The sequence below is a fragment of the Triplophysa dalaica genome, chromosome 13 (genome assembly GCF_015846415.1).
Source record: "Triplophysa dalaica isolate WHDGS20190420 chromosome 13, ASM1584641v1, whole genome shotgun sequence".
Classification (NCBI taxonomy): domain Eukaryota; kingdom Metazoa; phylum Chordata; class Actinopteri; order Cypriniformes; family Nemacheilidae; genus Triplophysa; species Triplophysa dalaica.
In genome coordinates this window covers 1345264-1357966 of record NC_079554.1, presented here as the reverse complement: position 1 = coordinate 1357966, position 12703 = coordinate 1345264, and the positions used below count along the sequence as shown (strand labels likewise).

The 12703-nt window shown below is 36.1% G+C and overlaps 1 protein-coding gene across 1 annotated transcript; it reads right to left on the bottom strand.

Moving 5' to 3' along the window:
• Window positions 1-510: 510 nt before the first annotated feature.
• On the bottom strand, window positions 511-8370 carry mei4 (meiosis-specific, MEI4 homolog (S. cerevisiae)). Its single transcript, XM_056763711.1, is given in 5 exon segments — window positions 511-1981; window positions 4518-4649; window positions 7448-7944; window positions 8137-8283; window positions 8286-8370. Coding segments are annotated over 5 exon segments (1095 nt in total). The 3' UTR covers window positions 511-1747.
• Window positions 8371-12703: the final 4333 nt, after the last annotated feature.

The window sequence follows — 12703 nt, the reverse complement described above, 5'->3', positions numbered from 1 at the left end:
GAAAAGGTTTAACCAAAGGTTTTCATAATACTGTTCAGTCAGTGGCATTAATTCCCATGTGCTTCTCTCTTAAAAACGTTTAAGCATTTTTTGTTTTAAAAAATCCAAATGATTTCCATGAAGTCAGGTAAGTTCATGTATAAGAACAGCCATATGCATATCGGTCTATACAGTATGCCTCATAAATGGGCAGATAAAAATATAATAAATGCTTTATGAAGAGCGTTCCTTCTTTATTTGTTGGGTATTAAAAACATGTCATTTTTGTCTCATCAACAACACAAACTTACATATTTTTAAATAGAAAACTCGTGCATAGACTGATATTTTCTGATGTGTGGACTCAACACTATCAAAAGGGGTTTAGGAAAATCTAAACAGATGGTTCAATACACTGGTAATAAATACATTCTCTGAGAATTTATATTTGAAGTTAAGACTGAAGACGCAATAGAGAAATAGTGAAAGTGTAAAGTATAGATTATAAATAAGACAAAAACGGCCATTAAGTGAAGTTTTCAGTATTTTTTACTCCTAAATGCAGAGTTGTTTATTTTAAGGTGTTAATTATTAAATAACACAATCTCACACTTTTTCTACGGTTCATAACTGAAGATTTCAGGAGTCGGCTAACTTTGCTGTGTTCACACTAGCTTTGGGTTAAAAAAAGAAACAAACACAACCGCTGGCTTCAATTAACCCAGAAAGTGTTTGTAAAACAACCCTTCGGTTGGCCCTCTTTGACCCAACTCAAGGTTGAAATAACCCAAGAGTATTTGATGTATATTTAATGCATCTGAACATGAACAGACCGGTGTGATGTTTGTCTGATTCAGGATCAGTCTGTGGCTCTGCTGGTTATTTTCTTTGGCAAAGGTGTAAGCCAGTCATAACAGAGTTTCAACTCAAGTCTTAAAGGTGAACAGCCAATCCGAGTGTTTACATCACAGGGTCAGACACCAGTGAAACATATACAGTATGTGAAACATTTCTAAAAATAGTCATATGACGTCCTTTAAAGAAAGTGTAGAGCCAAGCGTGACAAATTTCTTTTCACATTAAATCCATATGTGACTAAGTGCTCATCTCAAAACAAGCCTGCTGTGAGACCATGTGCTGAAAATAAAAACACGGGAAACATGCACTACAGAAAACTCACAATAACAACACATGAGTAAATGTTAGTATAGCACACAACATGCTTGGTTGTTTCAACCCACGGTTAAAGGGACAGTTCACCCAAAAAAGAAAATTCTGTCATCATTTACGCACCCTCAGATTGTTCAAAACAAATCTCATCCCTCATTGACTGCCATAGTATTTATGGAAGTAAATGGGGGATGAGATCTGTTTGATTACTGACATTCTTACAAATATCTTCCTTTGTGTTCACCAGGACAAAGACATTTAAACAGGTTTGAAATGGAAAAAGGGTGAGTTAATGATGAAAGAATTTTTATTCTGAACTGTCCCTTTAAGTGGAATACAGACACACCCAACCTTTTTTTAAATGTGCTTTTAAAGAAACACAACTCTCTGAAAAAGAGTGCAGACTGTATATTAGCACAAAAACGTTTAAAGAGCTGAACAGTAACTAATGGTTGATGCATCTAAAACAGATCTTTTTTCACTTCTTTTACAGAATCAGATAGGATGTTATGGACATGTGTTTAAGTTTGTGACGGTGTGTGTGTGTGTGTGTGTGTGTGTGTGTGTGTGTATACAGGCTCTTCCTGTACGACAGCTCTCAGGAACATTCTGTCTCATCAGGTCTCATGGCAGTGGTTCTGTAGAGACCGCCAATCCTCCACATGTAGAGAGAGAAGAGAGGAAACTCATCTGAGAGAGAGAACGCTCCAGTTTCCAGCTGGGATATGAGCTCCTGCTCCACATCAGCGTCTGCAGACAGCTGCTCCAACATCCAGAACACATAGAAGGAATTCTCATAGCGGATATAATCCATCTGACCATCTGAAGAACTCTGAACAAGACAAAAAAAATGATTTCATATTATAAAACTCATCACGACTGTGGAATAACACACATGTAACTTTGGGAATGACATTTGTTGCTAAAGAAAATCCCCAAATAACTCAAAACTGTGTTGTATTGTATCATTTCTGGAATGTTTGTAAAATTAATGACAAATTGTAACATTTCAGCCAAATTTCGATTAGAAAAGCAATGTCCCTATGACTATGTAAATATTATTACCCGGGTCATTCTAGCAAAGCATATCATTTGATTACAAAAAATCATTATAATAAACATGATTGTGTTTTCTACCTTGAACAAAGCATAATCTTAACATGGCCAAGAACTATTTATGTATATTCTGCTCTTTCTGCAGAATTACCATAATGCGTCCTGATTCGTCACATTATATTTGCATTATGTGTTTTAATTTAAACAGAGTAACATTAAAATACTAGGGCTGTGCAAAAATATCGCTACAGCAAACTATCTCAATATTTATTTTCACTATAGTGTATCGATGGACCAACCTCTGCTATCCATACATTTATTAAAGTCACGTTTTTATGTCATATACAGAACATGCTGCCATTTTCTCAAGCAGGAGTGAGAATGGCACTTCAGCTTCCAGAGGTGACGTGTGGGTGCGCTTTGATTTTAATAATGCGTGTTGAACGTGTTCATTGTGATGAGCGATTTGGAGCAATGGTTAGTAATTTTTGCTAACACTTTCCTTGAAGCATGTATGTATAATGCATTATAAAAGTAGTTTTAGAGCATTGTAATGCACCTTTTAATGCATTGTAATGTTTTATAAATAATTGTTATTACAGTTAAAACATTATAACACTTAGCCATTTATTATTACAATCGGTTATACTTCTTTACAATGCAGAGGTCACATTTCGTTTTTTTTTTAATCGACGGACAATAAGGATGTTGCTCTGGATAACACAAGACTATAAAGTTGCAAAAGCGAAACTATCCTTGTGCTCCGCTGGCAGACAATAACTGAGAAATTCAATATTCCATCTCCTAAAATGCAATCTAAAGAGTGCACAAACTAACATTTACATTAACTCGAACTGAAGAGCAGCCAAAACAATGTTGCTGAAAAATCAATAGAACTCTGCCCAAAACACAATACATAATATAATGGATTTAATGGGTATAATTGAAATTGTATTAGTTTTAATTGAAACTATAATGGTGTCTACTGGTATGTGACGGATTCTATTGGTTGGATGTAAAATGTACACGTACCTGTAAGAGCACTTAGGTCATGTAATCAGATGCTTCTTGATGTTCCGAGAACCAGGTTAAGAAATAGAGGTGACCGTGCCTTTTCAGTGGTGGCACCAAACTTGTGGAATAGTCTGCCTTTACATTTAAGAACTGCTCAGACTGTTGGAATTTTTAAGGCATTGCTTAAGACACACCTGTATTCTTTGGCTTTTATGACAGGCTGAGGGGAGACATTGCGATGTTATTATTTTTATTAGTATGTGTGTATGTATGTATATATATATATATGTATGGGTATGTGTATGTTTTTGTCTTGGACATTGTGAAGCACTTTGGTCAACCATGGTTGTTTTTAAATGTGCTATATAAATTAAATTGATTGACTGATAAAAAATACCCCAGGTCGTCCACAGCAAGTTGTTTTTCAGCTCCATTTTCTATTCACATTTTTTATTGGAAAATGTATTGCAATATATTGTAATTATGTATTGTATTGAAATATCTTCGATATATTTGATTGTGACTTATCTTTTGTAATATGTATCGTATCACAAGGCCCTTTCCAATACGCAGGCCTATACAATAATTTCTTGCTTTTCTCAAATGACAAACATTTTTTTATTGCCTGACATGGTCTACTTTCCAAAAAACAAGTTGGTTGAGGTACTACTTCTGTACTCGATACACTCCCACAGCATTCCTATAAGTGTCGGAAAGTTTTTTTAGTTTGGTAACAACTTTTCTTAGGCCGCTATACATCCCTTTCTAGACATTTCATGAATAACAAGGACATGTGTTGCGAGTGTTTTTTAGAAGATCATGTTTGACATCTTGAAAGCAAGATTTCGTGAGAATCACACACCCATCTGCTATTTGACTTCCTATGTGTGGCATATGGTTCCAGTTAAAAAAGGCTTTGCATCTGTTTCTAATGTCATGCACAGAAACCAGTGCTCAATAAACCTGTCGATCAGTGTTAGGGGGTGGGACTATACTTAGGGGCGTGTTTGTTTTTGAAAGTGCCATCACTTACAGTCCAGATAGCCTACTGTAAACGAACTGCGTATTTTGACATTTTGAGGTTTTTCAAATCAAGTCGTTGAGCTTGCATTGGTCAATCCTGGACCCACGGGACTGGATATTATACGCTAACGAATAAAGCCACAAAAAAAGAAATTGTAAAGTTATATGACTCTGCTTCAGTGGTTGGTGGAACGTTGAATTCAGCAGCCCACAGGTTGAAGCACAAAGAAAAAGGTTACAGATTATAAATCCACGTGTGGTTTCTATGACAGTACCTGACAGATGTCCCACAGATGTTGTGCCAGCTGAACGATGTGTGACATTAGGATCTTGACGAGAGCGGCTCTCACGCCACGACTTTCTCCCAGAGTCATCAGACACTCGGACATCAGAGCCTTCACTGAGAACTGACACAGATACACGTCATGTCAGACTGACCTCTGACCCTTCAAAATCACACATCAGCTCACATACAAACATGCAGACAATGAAAAGAACCACCTGCAAAGGAAGGTCTGTGCGAAGGAAACCCAATAAACCCCAGCGTTATAAACACAGAGAGGATGTGAGTGTCTGCCAAGTGTAATGTTTCTGGGGTCACCGTGCGTGACGGTTGGAGTTAATATTCCATCTGAATGAACCGAGCGAGTCGTAATGTTCTTGGCTGCAGCACAAACTCATAGGAGTACTGTAGCCTAAAATGAAAATGATGGGTTATAAATCACTTTTATTTTGCCTGTCTATGCATGTGCTGTTTTAAGGTTCTTTACTCTTGCACTGCGTGGACAAATAGAAAGTAAGTTTATAAAAATCTTCATTGTTGGAATAATTCTGTTCCTAAAAGTAATTTAAAACAGCAAGGACTATAAAAATGTGCCAAACATATTGTGCACCTGCTGTTACAGTCATTGCATTCAACTTTAGTCACAACTTTCATTTTTCATTCAGTAGTTACAGTAAAATGACATTCCTGATTAAAGGAGAGCCCATGGGGGTTTCAGTACAGATAACCGTACACTAAATCTCCATCATTCAGTCTGGCTGTGAAGAGAAGAACACACGCTGTCTCATCACATCTGAGGGTCAAACTGTGGTTAAGTGTTTCTTCACACAGACAGCTGGATTTCACATTGACACATCATAGTGTCTCAAACACAACAACACTTCTCTCAAGACAACATCAGACAACTTCTACATATAACTCAATTATCTAAACTATAGATTTAATGAATTAACCCTTATGGAAAGAAACAATCATTTTCTTTAGATGGTCAATATATTAAATCATGAAATATTAAAAAATAAATTGAATATTTTTAAAGTAAGTGTGGTGCCAAATTGGAGTTTAAGGCTGAACTATCCCTTTAATATGGAGGAGTTTGTTTTTGCACGAGCACAGATGATGTTTTTCTTGAACAGTGTCCCAAACAACTTGTGCTGATGGAGGTGCAGTTTTCCTTTAGTTTTATTAAATGCTTTCTGATACTAAAATTCAACTGATTACTGCAATTCTCCATCTGTGATCTGTGAAGAGTCTTTGGCCACTCAAATGATTCTCCTCGATGTGCATTGAGACAATAGAGACACACATTCTGTTTCAAGCTGATTTACAACATCTCCAATCCATTAAAACTTCTTGATCATTGCACAGATGTTGGAAATCAGAGTTTTCATTGTTTCAACCATTTCCTTTTAAATCATGTTTCTATTTTGTAAAGCTCAACAATCTTTTGCCGCATATTATAACTATATTCTTTGGTTTTATCTGTTGTGATGAATGACTGAGGGGGTTTGGGCTTTGTGTTATTAATGATTAATCTCCTGTGAAAGAAGAAATCATAACTGGACAACATCATGTTTCTAGACACCTCGGAGTGTTCAGAGATTGTAAATATCAATGGGAATATACTTGGGAGATATTTACTCATGAGAATGTGTAGGTGTGATAATAATTGTGACCAGGGTGAATATTAAAGAAGATTTTTTTCCCCACAATGGGATATTCCTTCCATCTGACTTGAATGAAATGTTGGGATTTTGTAGATGTTTCTTTATTAAAGATCAAAAGGAGAAACAATGTAGATTTATTTTTACAGCATTCTGTGCTCATATTTACCACGAGTGCTAATAATAGTGGAGGGCACTGTAATATAAATGATTTACAATATTACATACTGTCGCTTGCATACTGTTCAACGATTAACCGCACCTAGAATTAAAGTTTGTTTACATCAGTGCACTGAGCATATTTATTATGTATTCATAAACACCCACACATACATAGTAAATATTTGCACGTATATCTTGATTCATTTTTATATTTATCTTAAAAATATATTTAAAAAAGTATATTTCCGATTTAAACCATAACAAAAATACTTGTTGAAGCACGGTAAGGCACTAGAATTGTCTGTCAAGTGCATAAATGTAAATAACCTTTTGTTTTTTTTGCACAAGAGAACGGTGCATGCGCAATAGTATAAATCAATTCCACTTGTGACCTGAAGAGGGCAGCAGGAAGCAAATGTCTTTTTACTCAGAAGCACAAATCATAAGTTTTCATCAGACAGTGACAGGATGGACGGTGGAGGGGTTTTGTAGGGCGTGTCTGAGGCTAACCAAACATGTCACGGGTGATGAGGTGGGCAAGGGGAAAAGGACAAAGATAAAATGAGCACTACGGACATACAACATTTGTCTCCATCAGCATCAGGAAATGTTGACAACTGAAGAACAATGAGAGAATTCCTCCTCTTGTTTATTCTGTACTACACCCTGTTGGATAGTGTTGATTAAATGTGACATGCTGAGGGCATACAGTCCCGTGTAATACTGTTGTAGGGTCTAATTTTGACATCTTAAGCTATTTTTAGTTATTGTACTCTAGCTATTGTTATCATTCAATACTATATAATAAGCCGTATGTTTATCTTAAGCTTAATATTTCAAAACCATGTGTAATAAATACATTAAAACGTAGATAAACTGAAGAGTATGGTTTCTTTTCTTTCATCCAAACGGCTTTGTTGAATGCAGTCTAAATGAACATCTTGCATTATGCAACTGATCTCATTTGAAATCCATTGATACCCGTGCATTTCTCTAAATGAGGTCTAATTTAAGTGAAACCTCAATTGTGCTCACATTTCATGAGAGAACGTTCATATTTCTGGATGAACTATACCTTTAAAATCCTCTATCTTACCTCATTGACTAGATGGCTGGTTAGCAGTAGACAGATCATCTCTTTCAACAGATCTTCCACTCTTCTGAAACGCTCAAGTGAAGGCCATCGATCTGTTTTGTCTCCACCGAGGGTCTGTGCCATCACCTGTGTGGCGTGGCGAAGCAGCTCTGGATGATGTACAGGCTGTCCGACATGTGCCTGTCTGAAAACCTCCAGTACACAATCCAGTAACTGTACCACCGAGTCCCAGACCACCTCATCATCATCATCTACGCACAGCGGCCCATAATCCCTACGCAGACCGCTCAGACACTGCAGGAACCGCATGTGCTTCACCAGACCGCAGTCCTGCCGCCACGACCTGCCCTGAACAATGACTTTCTGACTGTTTGGAGGAGTGAGCGGTAAACACGGAGCCTCTCTGCGGTGTGAGGTGATATCAAAGTCACAGCCGGAGGAGTCGCTCTTTAACTGTTGCGTGTCGTCCTGAGAGAGACCTTCCACAACTTGTTGACCTGTGTAAACAGAAAAATCACTTTCAGGATCACTTGGAGATAATGACAGATGTGTCCAAAATACACACTGCAACTCCTGGACTCCAATGTTTAGTTTAAAAACAAAATACAGTATGTTAGAGTGAAAAAAAATGTGTTCATCAAGTGTGACCTGAGATCTCAGACTATGAGATGCAGACATGGAGATGTTACCGTCTGGTGGTCCGGCGCGTCTCTCAGCCTTCAGCAGTGAGCGTGTAAGAATCAGCTCCTGTCTGAGACGCAGCAGATCTTCCTGAAGACCACATGCTGTAGATTTCCAGCCCTCGTCCTGCTGTTTGAGTGTTTTAGAGAGAGATTAGTGAAGTGTCTGACACCTTCTGATGGTCTGGATTTAATAATGGCCACAGCCACAGTCAGTCTGGACACTCTCATGAACCAGCTCATCGCTCCTACACACAAACACACATCCAACAGTACTAATATCAATATAATAGACATTACAAAGTGTTAGTACACAATAGTATTTTTTTCAGCCTTACTATACTGTAGTACCTCTAAAGAAACAAAAATGATATATGAAAAATATGCAAAATATTAAATAATACACGTCCATATTTTGGAACTAAGTTCTTATGCTTTTACGATAGAGGAATAGTGTCAATTCAATAAGTATTATTAAATAAATTGTCATTTTTGTTCTATTATTTATATATTTTCAAATATATAATAAATGATTGAATATATTGATAATATATTCTCTTTGCATAAGGGACACTATAGTACTTACTACAGTTTGTCCATTTACTAAAGTTAATACAACAGGATACTGTGTACTATAGTACACTTCACTAAAAGAAATCCTATACTAAATTCAAAGCAAAAAGTACCCTAGTAACTTATACTTAAGTGAATTGTCTTTGTTAAATAAATGTTTCTGTGAGTCATAAAGTAGTAAAAAATGAGTGTATTATGAATGAAGTGTAATCGTGTAAGTGCGGCAATTAACATGACGCGTGAACATCATCTGAGGATTTTACCGTCTTTATATGAGTTTTTTTCCCCCTCCATTCTTCTATAATCGTTATTATTTCTGTCCAATAGGTTCAATGCTGTGTTTCCTCTCAAAAGACACAAATAAATACATGTTTTGGAAAAATCAGACGATGTTTTCTCTCGTTTCAATTAACCGGAAACTCTTAATAATCACTTAAACGGTAAAAGCGTCACGAGTCACAGCCCCGCCCTCAGCTGTGCATAGGTGCCCCGCCCCTTCAACGGCTCTAATTGGTCAGACACAATGGATGTAAATAGTAATTATTTCACGGTGTTTTTACGCTGTATTTGTTATTTAATATTAATTGAATGAATGAATAATAAATCTATTTAAAGATTAAAACAATTCCCAGGTAAACACTCTGATATTTAGCCTAATCCACTGTCATGATAAGAATACGTTTACAGATATCATTTCAGTAGATAGATGGCGCTGTTTCCATTCTAAAACTATGAGGGTAAACCATGTTACATGTTTTGCTGATTAAATGTTGATTGATTGAAATAATTATAATAATATCATGATAGAAGAGGTCACATTTCGTGACCTGGATGCCTCTTATTTTTGAGGAATAAATGTGTAGTTCCAGAGCCAGACACACAAGGACAATAAAAGAATGATGAACATGACTGGATTTACATCGCCACCTGCTGTTTTTACATGAACATTATTTCTGTTTTACTCTGTTGACTGGTGTGAGTTCAGCTCATGTGTCAACATTTAAACACGTGTGTTCTTTCTATCCTATGTTTAATAACAGATGTGTTGATAACTATATTAAATTAATTCCCTCATAAATGCTCGCTATTTTTAAATTGCATTACTTCAATTCCGTTCTTTCTTTCTATATCATAGGTCACACATTTCAGCATTCTGTCCCATTTCTTATGCCATTCTTTATTTGATAATTATTGCTTTTTCCCCTCGTCGGTTGTTTGAAGAAGTATTTGTTCATCTGCTTCACATTCTTTATCAACACCATCAGATGAAGATGAATGTGTTTATTTTGAAAGGCGTTATTCTTTACTCTGTGCATTGCGTTGATAAACTAAAGCACTCATTAAACTACAAGCAAATTCAAACCAGCAACACGTGTTTGTCCTTCATCTGAAGAGTCACAGCATAATGTAGAAACAAACAGTGTTGATGTGAATGTAAACGTCTGTTGTGTCGGCTCTGGTGCTTGTAGCAGTAAACTGACGCTCAGTTTATTTAATGCAGGTTTATTTATTTGTTGTGTTCAGGTATTTGGATGTTTTTCTGTGGATTTGTTGTTTTCACACGTTCAGACCTGAACACCACTGACATGCACAGTGATTATTTCTAGCCTTAATTTAACACTTGATCATTGACTTTGAAAAGAAAACACATCTCTTCTTTCATCTGAAAGGCGTGTATCAGCAGTGTTGGGTGTAACTAGTTACTAAGTAATTAGTTACTGTAATTTAATTACATTTCCCTTGAAAAAGTAAAGTAAGGGATTACTCTCATGTTTTCTGTAATTTAATTACAGTTACTTTTGATGTAATTAAACTAAATACTTTGTTAAATATATGCGTGTGCAATAGCGTAATTTACTTCAAAATTCAAAGTCTTACTTTAAAATCTGTGCTTTAATGTATAATTCTCACATTTGTAATACTTTGGTCAGTTAATAATATTATTTGAATGAATTCAATAAGCCGTTTCATGTCTATCATTGAATCACTGAACTAATCAAGGTGGATGTAGGATATAGAAAGTAATTAGTAATGAGTAACTAAATACTTTTTGGACAGAGTAATTTGGACAGTAATCTAATTACACTATTGAATATGTAATGAGTAACTAGTAATTAATTACTTTTTCAGAGTAACTTACCCAACACTGTGTATCAGTTAGCAGAGAGAGTTTCGCACAATTTTCGCACACTCTGTAATCCAGGAGCTCGAATGATACAGTAATCTTAGCTCAACTTTCCAGAGGGTTCAATAACACGCTTGCTCTCTGAATGTATCCGTTTCCAACACATCTCTCATAAAACCAATCGATACATCCACTTGAATCGCTTCAGGTTGACTTTGGATCATCACACTCAAAGTGAAAATTACACCACTTTGTTCAATGACCTGAAAATCATCGGCTGTCTGACTGTTAAACCTCGGACATCAGCTGACAGGTAGCAATGAGAACCGCTCAGATCATTCTCTCTCTCTGATTAAAAAAGCCAATAGATGAGCAATAAACACCAATTACAAACTCAATTGACCATTATACAGTATCACTATAATTTAACAGAAGTTGATCATTTATTGTCTTGACTGAATTAGTAGTGTAGTAAAACCAAAACTTCTTTCATCATTCACTCACCCAGAAACTTTCATTAACACTTTCCTTGAAGCAGTATAATGTATTATAAATATTTATTAAAGTGTAAAATGCATTATAATTCTTCATGATGTGTGTTGTAATGCATTATATGTATTTGTAAAGAAGTACAACCGATTTAAAATGTTTAGTGTAACAATGACTTGCTAAGTGTTTTAATGTTTTAACTGTAATAACAATTATTTATAAGACATTACAATGCATTGAAAGGTGAATTAAAATGCTCTAAATCTACTTTTATAATTCATTATACGTACATGCTTAACAGAAAGTGTTACCAAACTTTCTAATACTGGAGAACACAGAAGAACATTTGGAAGATTGCTTGTAACCAATCAGTTCTGGGTCACTATTTACTACCATAGTAATTTTTCCTACAATGATAGTCAATGGTGCCCCAAAACTGATTGTTTTCCCACATGTTTCCAAATCTTGTCTTTTGTGTTCCACAGAACAAAGAAATAGCTTTGAAATAACTTAAGGGTGAGTAAGAAATGACAAAATGTTTGTTTTTGGGGTGAACCATGCCTTTGAATGAACTAAATTAAATGCTTTCCTGTATCTCAGTGGTAAGAGCAAGGCAAGGTTGTGGGTTGGATCCCAGGGGATTGCACAAATCCTATGTATAAATGTATAGGATAATGCAATGTAAGTCGCTATGGATAAAAGCATCTGCCAAATGCATAAATGTAAACGTAAATGTAATCAATAAATGTTTGATGTAATACAAAAAGACAATTTGAAATGAAATGTCCATATATTATAATACATATTAAAGCAATATCATAGTGTTATTAATAGTATTATAATGATATACTGTACAGTTATTGCACTTTTGAAGTGGGCTAGGGTTGTACAGTTTAATTGTTCATTGTTTGGTTGGTGAGACAACACTGCAGTTTGAGGTTATGAGCGCAATCCTTAGCTCGCGGCTGACAAGAAAATCATTTGGAAGCTGTGAGCTGACAGCTCAGAAACAATAACCCGGCTGCTCCTGGTTCGCCAGCAAAAAGAAGCATTAAACAACACGGCTACATCTCACCCTGAGTCCATAAACCTGCCAAATGATTCCAGTTAGGACAATAAATGGACTTCACCTCAGACATACTGACCACAAGGGCCAGTGCAAACTAGAGATCCAGACAGCAAGTTTGGAGCTGTAGATAACAATAAACTCTCTTCCAAAACATGATCAGCGGTCTATGAAGGGTGCATCTGAAGTGTGCGTCATGTGCACAGCACACATCTGTTCAGACAGCACGATGATGTTTCATATACAGCACGATATCTTCATTTAATCACATTCAACATTGACATCACTCACCAATAGAGAAAGCAATCCAGTAAAAATCCAAG